The sequence below is a fragment of the Strix aluco genome, chromosome Z, assembly GCF_031877795.1.
Source record: "Strix aluco isolate bStrAlu1 chromosome Z, bStrAlu1.hap1, whole genome shotgun sequence".
Classification (NCBI taxonomy): domain Eukaryota; kingdom Metazoa; phylum Chordata; class Aves; order Strigiformes; family Strigidae; genus Strix; species Strix aluco.
The window spans coordinates 29,765,211-29,784,433 of record NC_133971.1 but is presented as its reverse complement, the minus strand read 5'-3'; the positions used below and the strand labels follow the sequence as shown (position 1 = coordinate 29,784,433).

General features: G+C 41.1%; 2 protein-coding genes and 1 long non-coding RNA gene across 4 annotated transcripts in view; 2 read left to right on the top strand and 1 right to left on the bottom strand.

The window, feature by feature from the left end:
• The window catches only part of LOC141918775 (histone-arginine methyltransferase CARM1-like), a 69,760-nt gene extending 62,676 nt beyond the window's left edge, over nucleotides 1-7,084 (top strand). Inside the window, exons 10-13 of the mRNA XM_074813640.1 lie at nucleotides 1,054-1,143; nucleotides 2,675-2,812; nucleotides 4,642-4,731; nucleotides 7,075-7,084. Of these exons, the coding sequence (XP_074669741.1) occupies nucleotides 1,054-1,143; nucleotides 2,675-2,812; nucleotides 4,642-4,731; nucleotides 7,075-7,084 (328 nt within the window). The remainder of the gene's footprint in view (nucleotides 1-1,053; nucleotides 1,144-2,674; nucleotides 2,813-4,641; nucleotides 4,732-7,074) is intronic.
• A 4,599-nt stretch (nucleotides 7,085-11,683) lies between these two features.
• LOC141918689 (uncharacterized) lies at nucleotides 11,684-18,748 on the bottom strand. Its single transcript, XR_012621773.1, has 2 exons — nucleotides 17,060-18,748; nucleotides 11,684-11,903 (listed from the first exon to the last, which is right to left on the bottom strand). It is a non-coding gene; the product is annotated as an uncharacterized LOC141918689 (long non-coding RNA).
• The window catches only part of PUM3 (pumilio RNA binding family member 3), a 26,342-nt gene continuing 25,005 nt past the window's right edge, over nucleotides 17,887-19,223 (top strand). Inside the window, exons 1-2 of one of the 2 annotated variants that reach the window (XM_074813482.1) lie at nucleotides 17,887-17,969; nucleotides 18,504-18,610. In XM_074813482.1, coding sequence (XP_074669583.1) covers nucleotides 18,514-18,610 — 97 coding nt within the window. In that variant the 5' untranslated portion in view covers nucleotides 17,887-17,969; nucleotides 18,504-18,513. Of the gene's footprint in view, nucleotides 17,970-18,021; nucleotides 18,099-18,503; nucleotides 18,611-19,223 lie in introns of those variants that run through there. The other variant, XM_074813481.1, reaches the window with a different exon arrangement.

Sequence of the window (19,223 nt, the reverse complement as noted above, 5' to 3'; positions counted from 1 at the left end):
TTTTGTTTTTCTCTGTAGACATCCTAAAAGACCTTGTCACATGGTGTCATCACAAGCTGCCTTGCTGAACTCTTGTGTATCTTTTTTGTTTTTAAACATTTTCCAGTCTAACAGGAGTCAGCTGTACCTCTTTACTTCCCTCCTGAACTCCTTCAAATCATTAGTTGGAAAGTCTTCTATATAACCCAGCCTGCATCCCTGGTGTCCCAGCATGACAGCAGAGAAGCCTTCTCAGTACATCTGTGAAATAAAATGTACCATATGGGAGAATTTGAGGGAGTACTTCAAGTCCTTGCAAGACCCTGTCATGAGGGGAAAGTATCACAGACTGTCTGAAACTCTGAACCCTTGTTTCAACATGACTCACAACTAATTGTATAAATGACATGGTCTAGTGAGAAAGAATTTCTCTCAGAGAGGGGGAAACAGCTGGAGAATTGCTTTTCAGTTTCAGCTGGCTAGAGTTTACTTCCTTCAGTGGTTCTCAGAACTAATATGTTCATACGTGAATGATAATTTTAGGATATGTTTCTGCAGGAGTGGGTGAGATTTGGGTTCAACTACATATCCAGTAATAGTTCTTTTGGAAGGGAAAATATTTCAGCTCTTGCTCAAGCAGTTCAAGTTTTCCTTCTGGTTCTGTTAGTAGTTCTATTTGTCAAATCTATAGTGGATCATTTTCCTGTTCAAAATAGTATTTAAACTAAATCCAAGTCCTTCACTAGGAATGGGAAATTTTCCACTGGAAACACTGAACCCCTGTATTTATAACAGTCTGCTGTGTTGCCACAAATGATGCACTTGTGTGCACTAACACTTGTGTAGTGGTGTATTTGATTCTACTATCGAATAAGGCACACAAAAAACTAACATCTAAATCAGTGCCACTGGTTAATTCTATTGACACAGAGAAAAAGAGCATATACTTTTAAATATATGGAAAATTGATGAATAAGAATGGAAATATATAAATTAGTAGAAGATAAGTTTCTAGTGGAATTTCCAGTACTTTTGGGAAATTACTTTGGCAGCGTATTATTTTTTCTCTTGCAGAGTGGAAATCCCTTTTGTTTTCCACATTATGCAGTCTGGACTAATCCACGGCCTGGCCTTCTGGTTTGATGTGGCATTTGTAGGATCACTGTAAGTACTTTTTCCTTCTTCCTATGAAATACTAACTACACGGGGAAAAAAATGCATCTTTCATGAAAAGTGTGCCAGAATTAGACCTTTATCTGGTGCTGACCTTGTTTGTAATGAAATTCCTTCATATTAAAGAAATTATGCCTTCTAGGTGTAAGAAGAAGTGTGATAACCTAGTGCTAGCAATGTGACTAGATGGTGGTGATCTTGCTTCCCATTGATTGGGGTGCACGTTATCTATGGTAGACCACATCCAGTAGTTGTTGAGGGTCTAAATGCACTGTTGCACACAATACCGATTCTTTGTAATATTATATACCTTTCTGTTTTCATTGTAACTAAAGCAGCAGCATTTGAACATAAGCTGGATTTTCCCATTTGGGCTGGCCTTGTTTGTGGGCAAAAAGGAGAGCAGGTTGCATGTTCCAGCTAACAACATGGAAATGAAGAAATTTTCACCAGACTTGGGAAATTTTTTTCACTGCAGCACCAGGCATTTATTTCAAAAGGGGGATATTCATTTGGTATAGTAAGTAGGTGAAAATTAGATAAACTAGCTCAGGTAGTCAATACATAGATTTCAACTGTCTGTATTTAGCTCTTAGATAAGATTTGTTGATTTCACAGTTAAATTGATTTAGTTTTAGATGAGGTGATTTTTTTCAATAAATTGTAAAATGCAATTCTATTTATTTGTGTTGATAAATGCCTTTTATTAGCCTTTGAAATGAGGATTGTCAAGAATTCAGAATAGTATATCCATTAAAAGAAAATGGACATATGTGCATTTGTATTTATGTTAACAGCTGATAGTAAAATTTTTAATCTTAAAAAAGGAACCAGAAACTCCACATCAGTTAAAAAAGCAGAGAAAATTGCAGACTTGTAGAAACCAACTGAAATCCTCTGCTGAGAAAGCCTCCATTTTGGAGTAGGCAATTGCTTAATCAGCAGCTCTTTCATGCTTCTACAACTCTGGAAGTTCTTTGTCTTAGCACTTGAAATCTCAGTGGATCAGGCTCATGGTATTACCTTTGTTATCCCTTTCTTTGCACCTACAGTTCGTTTCAATATATTATTGAAATATCTCTTGCAACTGAAAACTAGGTATGGGACCTTTTGGGGATGCAACTACCATTGTGAAGAATCGCATTGCCACATTCAGGACAAACTTTCATTTTCTGTAATTTGTTGAAATTGTCTGAGTGGTAAGAAGAGCTAAATTAGTATTTGTTGTCCTGGCAGTGTGGAAAGAAGAGAAAACATTTTCTGAAGAGTCTCTTTTTTCAGTCTCCGTAATTGGCTTAGGCACACAGATCTGGTGGTCACAGGCACAGTATAAAGAAAGAAAATGAGGTATAATGTATTGGTTTCCCAGCATAAGGTAGAATCACTCTCCCAGTTTAAGGAAGGCAGTTTAAAGTTTATTATAAGCAGCTGAGGCCTCACATATATAAAAGTCTTAACAAAATTTTTTCTGAAAGCAGAAGACAGGAGAGAAAGTCTAGATAGTTTTTCTTGTTTGTTTTAGGGTAACTGTTTGGTTGTCCACTGCACCAACAGAACCTCTTACTCATTGGTATCAAGTACGCTGCCTTCTTCAGACACCCCTCTTTGCTAAAGAGGGGGAAACTCTCTCAGGGAAAGTCCTACTTGTTGCCAATAAGCGGTAAGTGTAAAAGCTTCCCAAGCAGATTTTGTAGTGCGGCTTTTCTTGTTAGAGGTACCCAAAAGACACCAGTTAATTATGGGTATGCCTGTACCCACATTTTATTTCTGGTACCACTAGCAATTTATATGGTATCACTGGTACAGTTACGTAGGCAGTGTTGACCTTGTGATCTCTGCTCACCAAAAGGTCTCCATGTTCCACTCCAGCTACCTATGATGTTCCTTCTCACATATCTTCTCTTTCACCTGTCACATCCTGCCTTCCCTCACAGTGCTACTTGCAGCTTTTGTTGGCTTTCCACTCCACTTTCACACACAGCAATTTTCGCAGGTCATGTCCAGTCATTTTCCACACCTTGTTCTGGTAGTGTAACCTCTGGCCATGTCTTCAGCAGCAGCCTAGTTGTTTGCCTGAAGCCCCAACATCCCATGTCTCTCAGCAAGTCCTGTGCAGAGACAAGGAGAAGTGGGGTTGATCCCAGATACATTACATTTTTGATTCTGAAAAAAATTCCTTATGGACATGCTCCCCTGTTTAAGAATAGCACTTTTCATGTGTTGTTTGTCCTTCCACCAAGGCTAATGAAGATGGCTGCTTTTGGAAGGGCATATTTCCTCACCAGACTTCTTTGCTGTTCCTGCTGTCAGTCAAATGTTTGGTAAATCTACTCCTATGCTTTGCTTTGAAAACAATCCTCCAGTGACTGGGTCACACAAGTTGCAGCCTGGTTTGCTTACGTGTATGTATAGTTTTAACAGAAAACAAAGCCTCCTCTGTGTAGGAAGGTGAATTTTTTTTTTTTTTTTTGGGGGGGGGGGGGTGGGGGTGGGGCCGGGGGAACATGCTGACCAATCATGTGATTCCAGTGACGTCAAAGCTGTCAGTAAGATTTCCAGGGCTTTTTAATCACATCAGGAACAAATACTTCATTTGGGACTTAACAGATTTCTAGATCTTCTGCTGAGAAACTCATCATGGAGAAAATAAATAATACAGATCTTGATATGTCTCTTTCAAACGTAAAATGTATTCATATTTTAATATATAAAAGAAACACTATATGCCACAATGTGATCACACAGCCACTGTTGTAAATATGTCAATACATAAGGCATATCTACAATGGAGCATGGCTCAGAGATGCCTGAGCTGGTGACCTTGCCAGACAGAATGAGAAGCGCTTTAACCATGTGTTAGCACTGAGCTAACAAGCGCTGCCGCAAAGCTAATCTGCTTTTGGGATCAACGTAGTACCTCTGTGTAACTCTGCAGTTGCTGTTACTTGTGGGAGGACCAGCTTTGGTCAGCTTCAGCATTTTGGTTTTACTCTCAGTTGCTCAGTTCGTCCTCTTTACTTTTCTGTGTGTAAACTCATTTTCTTGCAAAAAGTCCTGTGAAAAATATCCTTCCTGGTGAAATCTAGGATTATGACAAGAGTGAACCTAATGCTCTTTGGCCAGTCAGGTTATTTTTGATCATGAAATAATACTCTGATTGTACTTGCTAATGCTGAAATTTAAATTATTTCTGCCAGAGAGGGGGAAAAAAGACCTTTCACTGTTGAATACTATCAGTGCAAAATTATGTTTTTCAGATCCAAACTCTTAAAATCACTTAAGCATCTTGTAAATTTTACTTCTTTAGAGCTGATTAAATAATCACGCCCTTGCACTGATACCACTGATACCACTGCAAATAAATTTATTTTGCTTGTTATACTAAGTGGTTATTATTCAGACAGTAACTACACTGGTATTTTTTCATACAAGATGTTATAGTTGTTTTAGTTCCATTACTTCTTTTTTATACTTCTCTTTCTGATGCAGACAAAGTTATGATATTCAGATTGTGGCTATGGTGGACCAGACAGGATTTAAATCTGGTAACGTTCTTGATTTAAAGAATCCATTTTTTAGGTAAGAAATGTTTTTGACTAAAGTACACCATTGTAGAGTGGTAACATCATGTATGACAGGAAGCAAAGGACACCTGTGGAAGAACAAGTTTCTGACCTCTTACAGTTTATTTCTACAGGTATGAGGGCACCATTGTTTAGTATTGGCAGTAGTTACTTATATAAGCCAATACTCTATTTAGGCTGTGTGATAAAGAGCAAAAAAGCTTTATTTAAGATCTGTAATGATTTAGTGCTGTGACAAAATCATAGACGTTTACTTACTTGAACTCATGTATACATAAAATCTTTTGCTCTTTCCTGTTTTGTGATGTGAATCATTGTGACTTGAGGAATCGGCAATATGCCAAGATGCACTCTGCCTAGTACATCAATTAATACTGCTATTTGACATGAAGGACCTGTCCTTTCTGTATGAAACATGAGGGGAGGAAAAAATCTACCTGCTGCAGTCCTTTCCAACCAAGCAGGGGCCTTGATTAGGTGTTGTTACAGCCCTGTATTTTGGGAAAAGCTATCAATTACAGATCAAAACAAGCAGGAGGAAGGAGCCATCAATTATTCCAAGAGAAAAAAAGATTTTTGAGAAAAACAGGCTGGCTGTGTTTTGTTCTCATTCTTATGCTGTATTTGGCATTAAAATAGGCAAATACAGCTGGTGGAATTAATTTTTTCCCAGAGGTACACATGGAAAATGCTTCCTTCATTCATTATGTGTTTCCCATTTCCTATTTTTTGACTCAGACCTATATGACAATTCCACACTAATCCTTTAAAACAAAATACCCATTGTGTCTGATGAAAATTAATTAATTTTCATCTGTACATTAAACGTGCAGCACATCGGTCATTTTGGCTTTAGAGTGGGGCCCTTTTGATTCAATTCATAAAGATGCCTTTGTAATAAAGACTGTTCATGGAAGACTTGCAATAACTATAAATAAAATCACGTACTGGAAAAGATTAATTCCTTGGATTTGACTTGTGTCATGGACAGTGTCTAGCTTATGGTTTTGGTTTGGCTAATAACATATTCAAATCTAAAAGCTTTTTGTGAGGATGACTACAAGTAAGTTTACTGGTCTTCTAAAATCTCCATACTTACTCTCAGCACCCATTGTGTAAGTGTGAGTGACTTTTCAAAGATGATACAAGTCTACTCATTTAGAAGCAAAATAAGCTTTTGTTAAAAGTTTTTAACTTACATAAAATGTAGAAATCACTTTCAGAATACTATCACTCATTTGCAAGAAAGCAGGGGAGAAAATGTCAAGTTATATGTTACATATAGAAATACTTTTAAGTTATATGAAGTGGTATTCTAGTTTGAAAATTGGATGTAAAAATATCACTGTATGATTTCATGGTTGCTAGCCAATTAACTATATTGAGTAATTCAGACTGCTGTTCTTTTATACATTGATTCTTAGAGTGCTTGGTTGTGAAATCCTGCCATAACACGCTAACGGTCACTCCCCTGTGAGGCTCCATTCAGTTTTTTTGTTGATTGATCCTTCTCCATTCTGCCCCTGCCCTCCCATAGCAATTACCAGAACTCTGAAAGAGTTGAATAAACAAAGGCAAAGAAGACTTGCCAAAAGAAAAAGCTTATTTATAAACATGAGGTAACCTTCAAAGCATTTGTAAGGTTTTTAAAAATTAAAATATAATCCAGATTTTGAACTAGGACCTGCAAATTACTGTGCATGGTGGGACATTATGCCAACGCATACAGCCTAGCTCTCTTCTACGTCACTGCTTCATAGTGTCCCTGATACAAATATTTCTCTCTGTACCACAGGTATGGATAGTAGGGTAGGGGCAATTCTGGACATTTTTCACTCATTTAAAACAACTCCATACTAATTCTATAGTATAAGGTAAAAATAAAAGACTGGACTGGGAAGCCTTTCATTTCTGTGAAGGCAATGGCCTGAGCTGCTATACATAAGACCAAAAGAAAGCCTACACCTTTGTAAAATAAGCTACAGTGGATCTGGTAGCATTTCACACTTGCTTGCACAGCTGAAAATCTAGATAAAAAGACTTAAAATTTAAATTTGAAATCACACTGCATTTAATAAATCCAGTGAGGGCATAGGGGACTAATTTTCTAGCTTTATTCCCAAGACTTACCTGACATACATTGGCTGAATATTGTGCTCACAACACTTTCAATTTCATGAAAGTCCTTATTAATTATGAAAAAGCTGTCAATAGTTTTTACTAGAGAGCAAAATAAAAGCTAATTAGAATTTAAGTTTGCTTAGTTTAGCTAGTGCTGTAAGTGATCAAAGAATTGTATATTTTATTATAACTATTTTATTCTTTCATCCATTTTTAGGTATGCATAGAATATATCGTAATATGGCATCTGAAAACAGAAGTGAGATTCTCACCAAGCTGAGTAACCAGTGAGACTGAAATCAGTTCAGTTCTTAGTAGGCCTGCTGATGCTTGTGTAAAATCAGTTTGTAACTGTAGATATCTGTAATTGTATGCAAGTCACATGAGAAGGGAATATTGTGGTTCCATCCCTTTTTTTGTTTAATTGAAATTTAGCCTGCTTTCATATTTACAGACTTGAATTGCAGCAGACTCAATTTTATTCCAGAAAGTTCATTTGGTATAGAACAAGAACTATCTCTCTGTGTTTATTTCTGTTTTACAGTAAGCTCACATAGGTCTTTTTTTTTTTCTTTAAATATTCTTACAAGTATTCTAGGTTATTGAAGAAAACCTACCTCATGTTTATATATCTCTAACACATCAAAAGATCTTTGAGCAGTATGTAGTGTCCATGCTTTAAACATTCAGCACTTATTTCCACATATTTCAACATTTGGTGTTAATCTTCTAGCTTACCAGGGCAATGTGTTAAATACTTCAATTTTCTCTCAATTTGCTTCATTTTTGAGACATGAACCTGAAGTCATCATGCATATATACTTTGTAAGTATTCTGAGTTTTCCTTATGCCTACACAAGTGTAACAGGACACACTTGTAAACTACCCCCAGCATAGTGTGATACAAAGTGGTATGACAGGATATGTGTGACTTTCACTTTTTCCGTAGCTCTGGGAGAAGTATTGATGGTCGAAGCTATACCAAGATGTATTTTTGGCTGGTGTACCTAGCAAATCATAGAATCATAGAATGGTTTGGGTTGGAAGGGACCTTAAAGATCATCTAGTCCCAACCCCCCTGCTATAGGCAGGGACACCTTCCACTGGATCAGGTTGCTCAAAGCCCCGTCCAACCTGGCCTTGAACACTGCCAGGGAGGGGGCAGCCACAGCTTCTCTGGGCAACCTGTTCCAGTGTCTCACCACCCTCACAGGAAAGAATTTCTGCCTTGTATCTAATGTAAATCTACCCTCTTTCAGTTTAAACCATTACTGCTCCTCCTACCACTACACTCCCCTGATAAAGAGTCCCTCCCCACCTTTCCCATAGGCCCCCTTTAAGTACTGGAAGGCCTCTATAAGGTCTCCCCAGAGCCTTCTCTTCTCCAGGCTGAACAACCCCAACTCTCTGAGCCTGTCCTCATAGGCGAGGTGCTCCAGCCCCTGATCATCTTCGTGGCCTCCTCTGGACCCACTCTAGCAAGTCCACATCCTTCTTATGTTGAGGGCCCCATAGCTGGACACAGTACTGCAGGTGGGGTCTCATGAGAGCTGAGTAGAGGAGAAGAATCACCTCCCTTGACCTGCTGGCCACACTTCTCTTGATGCAACCCAGGACACAGTTGGCTTTCTGGGCTGCAAGCACACATTTCTGGCTCATGTTCAGTTTTCCATCCATCCTTCTCTGCAGGGCTGCTCTCAATCCACTCATTGCCCAGCCTGTATTTGTGCTTGGAATTGCCCTGACCCATGTGCAGGACCTTGCACTTGGCCTTGTTGAAGTCCATGAGGTTTGCACGGGCCCACCTCTCCAGCCTGTCCAGGTCCCTCTGGATGGCACATCCCTTCCCTCCAGCGTGTCGACCGCACCACACAGCTTGGTGTCATTGTTGAACTTGCTGAGGGTGCACTCAATGCCACTGTCCATGTCACCAGCAAAGATGTTAAACAGGGCCGGTCCCAATACCAACCCCTGAGGAAGATCACTCGTCACTGCTCTCCACTCGGGTATCAAGACGTTGACTGCAACTCTTTGAGTGTGACCACCCAGCCAATTCTTATCCAGCAAGTGGTCCATCTGGCAAATACATTTAGAGACAAAGATTTTGTGTGGGACAGTGTCAAATGCTTTGCACAAGTCCAGGTAGATGACTTCAGTTGCTCTTTCCTTACCCACTGTGATGGTTTAGGCCCTGCCGGGACCTGAGACCACACTGCTGCTGCCCCTCCCCCACCCTCAGACCGGACAGGGCAGGGAGTGAAATACAAACCCCGGGGTTGAGATAAAGAGAGGTTTAATACAGCAGTGTAACAGCAACAAACCGAACAACAACAATAACAGTAATAACAATGAACAGAACAAGGGATATACCGCACGGATACAGCAGTGAGGGGACCGACCCAGAAAAAAGCTGTCCCTGCTCTTCCTGCACTTGGGTGCCCGGACCTGAAGTCAGCATGGTATCGAATAACCCGGCTAGAGCTCCCTCCCCACTGCTGAGGAAACTTAACCCTATCCTAGCTGAACCAGGACACCTACCAACACTGTAACCCCATTGTAGAAAGCCACCCAATTTGTCAGGCACGATTTGCCCTTAGTGAAGCCATTTTGGCTGCCACCAATCACCTCCTTGTTTTCCATGTGCCCTAGCTCCAAGAGGATCTGTTCCATGATCTTGCCAGGCACAGAGGTGAGACTGACTGGCCTGTAGTTCCCTGGGTCGTCCTTGTTTTCCCTTTTGCAGTCTGGGAACTTCACTGGACTGCCACAACTTCTCAAATATGATAGATAGTGGCTTAGCCAGTTCATCCACCTGTTCCCTCAGGACCCACAGATGCATCTCATCAGGTCCCATGGACTTGCGCACCTTCAGGTTCTTTACATGGTCTCAAATCTGATCTTCTCCTAGTGGGTGGTTCTTCGTTCTCCCAGTCCCCACCTTCGCCTTCTGCATCTTGGGCAGTGTGGCTAGAGCACTTGCTGGTGAAGACTGAGGCAAAAAAGTCATTGAGTACCTCAGCCTTCTCCATATCCTGGGTAACCAGGTCTCCCATGTCTTTCCAGAGTGCCCACATTCTCTCTAGTCTTCCTTTTATCACCAGTGCACGTATAGAAGCTTTTCTTGTTGCCCTTGATGTTCCTGGCCTGATTTAATTCTGTCAGGGCTTTGGTCTTCCTAACCCGATCCCTGGCTGCTCAGACAGTTTCTCTGTACTCCTCCCAGGCTATCTGTCCTTGCTTCCACCCTCTGTGGGTTTCCTTTTTGTGTCTAGCTTATCCAGGAGCTCCTTGTTCATCCCTGCAGGCCTCCTGGCAGTCTTACCTGAATTCCTCTTTGTCAGGATGCATCACTCCTGAGCTGGGAGGAGATGATCCTTGAATATTAACCAGCTTTCTTGGGGCCCTCTTCCCTCCAGGACTTTATCCCATGCTACTCTGCCAAGCAGATCCCTGAAGAGGTCAAAGCCTGCTCTCCTGAAGTCCAGGGTCGTGAGCTTGCTGTGCACCCTCCTCACTGCCCTAAGGATCCTGAACTCCACCATTTCATTGTCACTGCAGCCAAGGCTGTCCTTGAGCTTCACGTTCCCCAGCAGCCCCTCCTTGTTGGTGAGAACAAGGTCCAGCATAGCACCTCTCCTCATTGGCTCCTCTATGACTTGGAGAAGGAAGTTATCATCAACACATTCCAGGAGAACTATATAATACAGATTTTAATGATATCTCCCTCCAGACAATGTTATCCATAAAAAGCACATAGTGACTTTTATAGAATGTGTTTCTGTTGTTCAAAGTATATGCCTTAGGCAGAATTAATGAGCTGGAGTCAAATCAGAAATGTGTATGTTATTTTACTACCAAAAACATAACTGCAGTGATACCTCTAGCAAGATGCAATCAGCCTTTAGCCTTCCATGCACTGTTGGAAAGCTAGTTTGAATGAAAAGGCCCACAAAAACTCACAAAAACTGACCCTTCTCTCAGGAAGTTACCTGCCGCATTTGATCAAAAGACCAGCTGAAGACGCCTGCTGGGAGTAACTATGAAACAGCTGTAGTTTCAGAGGTTTTTCTCCACATCAACAGCCATTTGCAGCTATTTAAGGATAGTTTATGAGATTATGGAAAGTAGTCCCTGGAACTGTGAAACTTGTGAAAGTAACATGAACTTCATGGCTGAGGCCATAAAACCATTGAAGTTAGTGTCAGAAAATGATTGCCTTGTTATTTCCAGTAGCATTTAATACAGCAAGTGAGAGACTTCTAGTACGAAAATGTAGTTTGCACAATAAAAGACTCTCTTGCTACACAAATATATTTCATATGTTTTAAAAAATAGTATTTAATGTGGGTTGCTGCCTCAGAATGCTACAGGTTAGAAAGAAAATTTCTGTTACAAGCAGTGTAATGAGATTTCTGATGCAATGTCTGATGGCTGGGTATCTACCCTTCCTAAATTTAGTCTGTACAGTGGTTGGTGGTTTTATGCTTATACGAGAGAAGGAAATAAATACAGGAATGTCCAAATCCAAATACAAGGCAGCTGTCGTTCAGTTTTCTAGAGTATGGCAGTTTTTCCTCAGCAATTATGAAAGGAATATATGAAATTTGAATCTGAATTCAGATTTGTAATGTCTCGTATTGATCAGCATGTCTGTCTGGATCTCACATTTCAGTCTCAAACCTCTTCTAAAAAGTATCTGTATATCAAAGACTTCTGTTTTCTATAAGGAAGAACCTTACATTGTGAATTTCATGTGGCGACTTCAATTCTTTTTAAGGAAGAAAGTAAATAAAGGGGAGTAAAAGCAACAGCAGCAGACAGCAATGTCAGGCAGTGTATCTTTATTTAATTTCAGAGCAAAAGGTTTATGTATCTAATAACTGCATCTTCAATATGTAGAGAAAATATTGTTTGCTTACACACTTAACAATTACAAAGAATATTTCACAGTGATTCCTACTTTGAAGTGATTTGGATAATCCAGGACTGGTGTTTGTATTTCTCTCTACTTCATGGATTCACTTTATTCCAGATTGTATGCTAAAACTGAAGATAAGATTGACATCAGATACTGTACCATTTGCAGTTTGAAATAACATCCTGTGGCTGTCTTTGTTTCCTTATCATTTAACATTTTCTTCCTTCCTGCTCTGAAGTGTTGGCGATTTTGAAGTATATGGAAGCCTACCTTCAAGGACTACAATGTACTGTTTTCACCTTACAGGACTTTCTGGGTATAAACATGAGAATATATTTGTAAACTATTTTTGAAGCAACACATTAATGAAAACATTTCATTGATACAAATTATGGTGTTCTGTTTTGATATTTATAAGGGCAACATTAACGAATGCTAGAGAATGTAGGGAAACCAAAGCAGAACTATGGGGACACTGGAGCAGACAGTGATGATGTAGTTCTACAACAGATTTGACCACATTGTGAAATACAGTGTTTCCTCATTGAAACAGTCTATATTAATCCTGTTGAAAAATGACGTATTATCTTGCATCCCATAGACTCAAAAAGCACAAAAGGAAAGACACTGAATATCATATTAAGGAGCTATAAATTTTCATGCTCTGTTGGATCCATGACCATCTAGAAGGTTCATCTTCAAGAAATTACAGCAGTAAGAAGTGCTTTTAAAAGCTTATTTTTCAACAATTGCATATGGTTATTTTCTCTTACCTTCAGCCCAGAGAGATACATTTAAAGTTTTGTAAACAGTCATACACACATAGCAATTCATGATAAATTGCATTTTCAGTAGTCATGACTTTCATTTTGAATGTCTATCTATATGAGTTGTCTCATCTGAACTGATGATTAGAATATTCTGTCCTTAGGAATAGTATAGGAATCCAACGTGGTTACCATTATTATAGGTTGCTAACAGAAGTAGTGATTTACTGCATATTGTGTGCACCAGACCCACAGAAGTCTTTGTGATAATATTCTTTATAATAATTATGACAACTATGATGTCCAAAAGCAGTCTTGATGCATCTGGATCTAAGTGCAGTGAAACACAATGGAATTGGTGTTAATTTGCTTAGCTAAGTTTCTATGAGTTGTGCTTTTTTCTCAAGATGCAAAAAAGAAAAAAAGAGTCAGGGGTGGGAGGAAGACATTTAGAGGTTGGAAAACAAATCTCCAGACAGCATGCATTTTGTTCTTCCTTAAGTCCTGGCATGAGGTATACAGATTTTCACTCTTCTTGATTAGACAACACACATACTTATTGCTCTGCACTGATCCAAGTTGAGAGCTAAAACTGGGAAAAGATACCCTGTCAAGATGCAGCTAGAGTCAGCAGAATGGACGACAGCAGTTCAACAGGAGACTTCATGCAGAAAAATTAATTTCTTCCTGGAAGCACCCAAGAGGGTATCAAATACCTGACATTAACTATTCAGGTTCAGCTCAGCAGGTTTGACCTGCACTGATTTTAGTGATATTCAGATGCACATATTTACAGAAGAAAAAAAACCCACCTAACATAAAGTAAAGAAGACCAAAGACAAACGAGTGGGAAGTATAAAAATGTCTTTCTTGAAGTGGCTGCCCCTCCCTAGGTTGGCCAGTTATCAGGCATGACATCTTGCAACACAGAACTGAGACTTCAGCCTGATTTTGCTGGGACTTCAGGCTAATTACAGGAATCTTTAGATGTCCCTTAGCTAACCGGTCAGTCCGTAATCAGATATCCAGTGGATCATGATTCAAAACTACTGTGAACAAAGCATTGCTCAACAGTACTGGAACTTACCACAATAATTCTTATGCTTAAAGGCCTATGAACAACAGCCAGTGTTCAATTTTCACTGAACACTGAATCACTCACTGCCTTTCATTTGAATTTGGTCTACAATAAACATTTCTGAGTATCTGTGAAGAAATCCCAAGCAATCTTCACTCTAGCACTTCTTCACTAACACACACTTCTTCAGTGGTGGAAGGGGAAGCAGAAACTGGTTTTCAGTTTTATGGGTGGTTTTCTGTGCTGAGGTGCCACAGCTAACGTGACAGAGATCCTCAAATATACATCCAGTAACACTCATATAAGCAGTAATGAAAGAGGATGGTACTACAGAATATGAAACACACTTGAGTTCAGGAAATAGCACAATTCAGGAAATAGCACAGAACTGAACATGGTACTTCCTTTAAAATAAATCACCACCATCCAAAATCCCGACAGAACAGGTTTTCCTTTTCCAATATATGAGATAATTGGTAAGTGCATACTGAGAGCAGGAACATGGATCCAGTTTTGCTCGAATTCAGGTGGAACATTCAAAGAATCTGAAGTGAATAGTGTCTTCCCAAGATCTGTTAGGAATGCATGGCTTGGTCTGGCAAACCTTGCAGATTAAAGAGCATTCATGGTCTTTACATGGAAAACAGTACAAGAGAAAAAGGCCAGCCTTCACTTGGAACATTCAACTATAATGCTGATTTCAGAGGATCTCAGAAATTCTCCCAGGAACACTGATGCCAGGACATGCATATTAAGAATCTTGTTCTTTGCCACTTGCCATCTGCCCTCGAAATAGTGAGCTGAGAAATAAGAACAAATGACTCTGCAGCTGAGTGTACTGAGCGAACTTGGGGGAAAAGGGAAATATAATTCACTTAAGTTGTCATGTGGATGAAACTCTTAGCTGGTATATTTAATTAGAAACAACAGCAAGTGCTCAAGATGCGCAGGACGTGCAGGAAGCCTGCCCTCTACTGTTCTGAATAGGTGACTAAATCAATTTCACTTCTACCAGGTCTCCATAGTCTGGGAAATGATCAAAAGTTGAGTCCTCTCTCACACAGTCTAAGTGAGGAAATGAAACAAGGAAACTGCAAATTCATTTGTGATTCTCAATGTAACCAGGTATCTCACAGTAAGATGCTGCAGTGAATTCACCATTTCTTTACAGTTGTATCTCATCTTTTCCAACACAGCTGCCTTTTAACAAACATTGCACTGAACTCTAAGTCACTCATAAGGTTAAACATCATGATCCAAGAAGCTTACAGGCAGCTATAAGCAAAAACAAATGGGGAACAGACAGTAGGGGAAAGTGAAACACCTGTGGCTCTGCTGCCTCCTTGGCTATGGTGTAGTCCAGGAAATGGATGGTCACTCATAAAAACATTGCATGCTGTCACTACCCTTTCCAACTTCAGCATGGCATCAGGAGTAACTGTCCTCTCCTCTGCTCATCACTCAGGAGTGACCAGTTCCAAGGCTGTCTTTAGATCTGGATCTTCGGGGATCCTTTCGGGCAGCAAAGTTCAGTTATGTCTACGTATCAACTGATGGTAAAAAAAGGATTTTTTTTTTTTTTTTTTGCATTATGAAAGGGTTGGATATACTTAGTCAGAGCAAAGTATACCCAGTGTGGCTGGCTAACTTAATGACCATCTTTCCTGCACTACCTGAAACGTGATACAGAGAAGAGGTTTTTGGCACACTGCAACTGGAGCAGCAGAGACACAAATGGTTTGGGCTGTGTCTGTAGGTCAGAGGTCTGCACTGTGATGACAAGAAAGATTAAAAAATTAAGTTTTCTATTCTACTAGGAACTGTAGAGGGAGATACTGACTTGAAAGGCTGTGCAAGAATGGTGCTTTCTCCAGAGAGGATACCAGCTGAAAGGCATGGTCATCAATCCCTTTACAATGACAGCAGAACTGTCTGCTTCCCCACAAATAATGTCTTAGACAAGGTGCATGTAGCTGTCTTCAGAAACCAAGAAAGTATCTGCAGTTTTACCTGACTTCTGTGGTAGTTATTCTCCTGCTACCTTGGTAGTGGGAACAGTCAGGTTATGGCTGTGGTTACACTCCATTTTCTTACAGGTTTGCATTTTGAGATGTTTTGTCGAAGGAGGCTCACTGAAGCGAGCAGGCAGTAGACAGCACTCCATTGTTGCAGTCTTCACTACAATTGCCTTAATACAAAGTCCAGATATTGTCTCACAGAGCTAAAATATTTTTTTAGATGTGAAAAGGGTCAGATAAATGTGCTATTAAATGCACAAATAAAAACCAGCCTTTTTTTAAAAAAGAAATTTCATTGACTACTACAGACACTACAAGGATTCTTGTTTTGGCTAGCACAAATAAGCAGACATACTGTCACACTTTTGTGAATCTCTATGTAAAATGTGGGACATGCCATTTTTAAACTTCCTGTTTTATTTACCACAGCTCTTATTTCTTCAAAGTCTGCTAAGAAATGAACACTACTGAATTCACCATAGCTCTCCTTGAGCTGGAAGCCAGTGCCAGAAAAGTGCCTCATGCGGGACTGGCCCTAAATGCAAGTATGCTAGCACTGCTTCTGGTACTTCTGTAACAAATCTACTTCACAGACAAATCAGAATGGATGTGGATGCACTGTGTGAAAGAACAAAAGGCTGTAGACACTTCATGATGATCTTATCCAGCCTATGACTATTCAGTGAAACATACTTCTTGTTCTTGGAATTATTACTGCTCATTTTTGCTGTCCAAAGAGCATGATCCTTCTTTCTGTTTAAAAAGCCTGTTGTCAGAACCACATTTTCAAGGGTATCCAAAAACATGCTTGGGATATCAAGCTGGAAACCTCATGAGGAAGGAGTAATGCACAATTATGTGCGTTAAACACAATTTTAGAAGAATCTGAATGTAAACCTGGATCTTGAGATGAGGCTTTCGATAGAGAGACAGACTGGTAATACCAAATTTCAACATTACAGATCCTGCTCACAAGCTACAGATTCACTTTTCTTAATTTTTATCTTTTGATTTCTTTAATAATTTTCATCTCCAGAGAATCAAAACAGCGTCCAGAAGAGATAAAATAGACATAAAATACAGACATTAAAACAACTGTGCTGATACATGACTCTGACCACACTTGGGAATATCCATGATTAAGTCAAGAGCTATCTTCTACAATTACAGCCTGTGTTAAGGTACCTGAAGATCTTTAAGGAACCCTTAATTATTTTTTATGAAAGACAGATGCTTGAACCTGTAAGCTGGTTGACTTGAAATCTCTGGCTGACATTCAGAAATTTCATTGGTTTATTCTCTGGGAGATGTTTGTATTATAGCAACATGTTTTCTAATGTCTTAATTGATCATGATCTTAATTCTTGAAAAGAAACTACTAAAAAACTGGAAAATGTAATTAGTGTGGAGAAGAGACTTACCTCAAATATCTACAGAGGTTGTTCCAAACACTGAAGCAAAGCATCTGGGCTGTGGGAGCCTGCAAACTTGTGATCGTATGCCCCTTGACTTAAGCCAAGCTTCAAAACACACTCTTTCCCCCCTGCCCCCTTTAAAACACACAGGCATTATGTTAACAATTCAAGGAGTGGGAAAATTAAACACCATAATCCTGCCTATGCCCATTTCATTTTGCAAGCCACTGCCAAGTGCTTCCCAGGAGACAAATAAAAGAAAAATAGTACTACCACCAACTGTACTGAAGAGGCTTTACACCACGAAATAATTTCTCTCTACATCACTTCTTTAGTCAAATGTACTATGGGTGGTATTACAGAAGTATTTACTATGCTCTGACTTCCTGTCATAGCTATCGTAATCACGCAAGTGTAATAGTTACCTCATTTATGTATACAGATCCCCTTTCCATTCGGAAGCGATGACTTTACTGAACACCCGAATATAAAAAAACCACAGTGACGTTTCACGCGACTAGTCACATCTGCATCGTTTTGAAGTAACAGCTCCACCTCGTGTTCTCCAACATCATCGCTACTTAATCTGTACTGTGGCAACATGACCTAATTTTTAAATCAGGATCTTATCTATGCCGGGCACTGGCCAAGCTCTGCCCCAGAAGATGGCGGCACGCCCGCTGGCCTAGCTGCAGGGCCGACGGAGGGCCAGGCAGAAGACAAAGACAAGAGCGCAGGGAAGGGGACAGGGCCTTTCCTCACAGCGGCCCACCCTCTCCAGGGTGAGTCTACACAAACGGAAACTGCTACTGAGAATGCCGAGGTGGACAGAGGCGACTTCGACACGACACGCCACATCACACGCCTCCAAGGGCCGGCGACAGGACGCTGCGATAAAAGCGCGTAGCGCTTTACGGTACGCTGTTTCGGCATTGTCGCGCGGCAGCGGCCAGGCGGACCAATGGGGAGCCGCGCCGGCGGAGGGGGCCGCAAGGCGCGGGTGGGGCGGCACGTGTGAGGCGAGCGGCAGGGCCGGCGGCGCGAGGTGGGAGTCGCAGGGCGGCGGTGGCGGCAGGGGAGGGGGGGCTTTCCCGCGGAGCACTCCTGCCTCACGGCCCCCCGCTGCGGGCCGGCAGCGTGCCGCGTCCTCCCGGGCGCGGTCACTGGGCCTGGTCTGGGAATAATCCCTGGGGAGCGGGGCTGGGGCCGCGGCCGCCCAGGTCCGGTGAAATGCGGTCTTTCCTAGCTGAGCCTTCGTGCTGACCGGCCTGTGGGCGACCTCTTCTGGTCCTGCATTGCCCACCTAGGGACGGGCGACCGCCGCTGGGAAGGGTTTAACTCCGTCAAGTGTGTTAGCCGGTGCTGAGGGAAGCGCAGGCTGTCTTTTCCTTACATCGTTGGCGAGGGAGCCACGGTGGTCCGGTAATGCTGTCTCTTGCTCCCTTTGCAGTGTTGTCACAATGGAAACTAAGGGTAAAAAGAAGTTCATGGGGAAGAGTGGAAAAGCACCTCGAGGAAAAGTGCCACACGGGAAAAGGAAGTTTAAAAAAGATAATGGTAAGAAGACAAAGGCTCCCTAATAGGAGCCCTGGCTGAGTGATTATTTTTGTGCACAGGCATGCTTGAACTTCACTATCTTGGCAAACTTATGTTATGAAATGACTAGCTTGGTAGATGAGTGAGGAGGTGGATGTTGTCTGCCTGGACTTCAGTAAGGCTTTTGACAGTGTCTCCCATAAGATTCTGGCAGAGGTGCTGATGAATTACAGGCTGGATGAGCAGATGGTAAAATAGTTTGAAAACTGGCTGAATGGCTGGGCCCAGTGTGTTAATCAGTGACACAAAATCTAGTTGGAGATCAGTAACTAGCAGTGTACCCCAGGAGTCAATACTGTGCCCAGTCCTGTTTAGCAGCTTCATTAATGATTGGGATGATGGGGCAGAGTGTACATCAGCATGTTTACCAGTGACATAGAACTGGGAGAATCGGCTGATGCACCAGAGGTTGTGCTGCTCTCCAGAGGGATCTCAGCTTGCTGAAGAAATGGACTGATAGGAACCTTATGAAGTAGAGCGAGGAGTAAAGTGCAGAGTCCTGCCCCTGGCAGGGAACAACGCCATGCACCACTACATGCTGGGGGAAAGTAGCTTTGCAGAAAAGGCCCTGGGG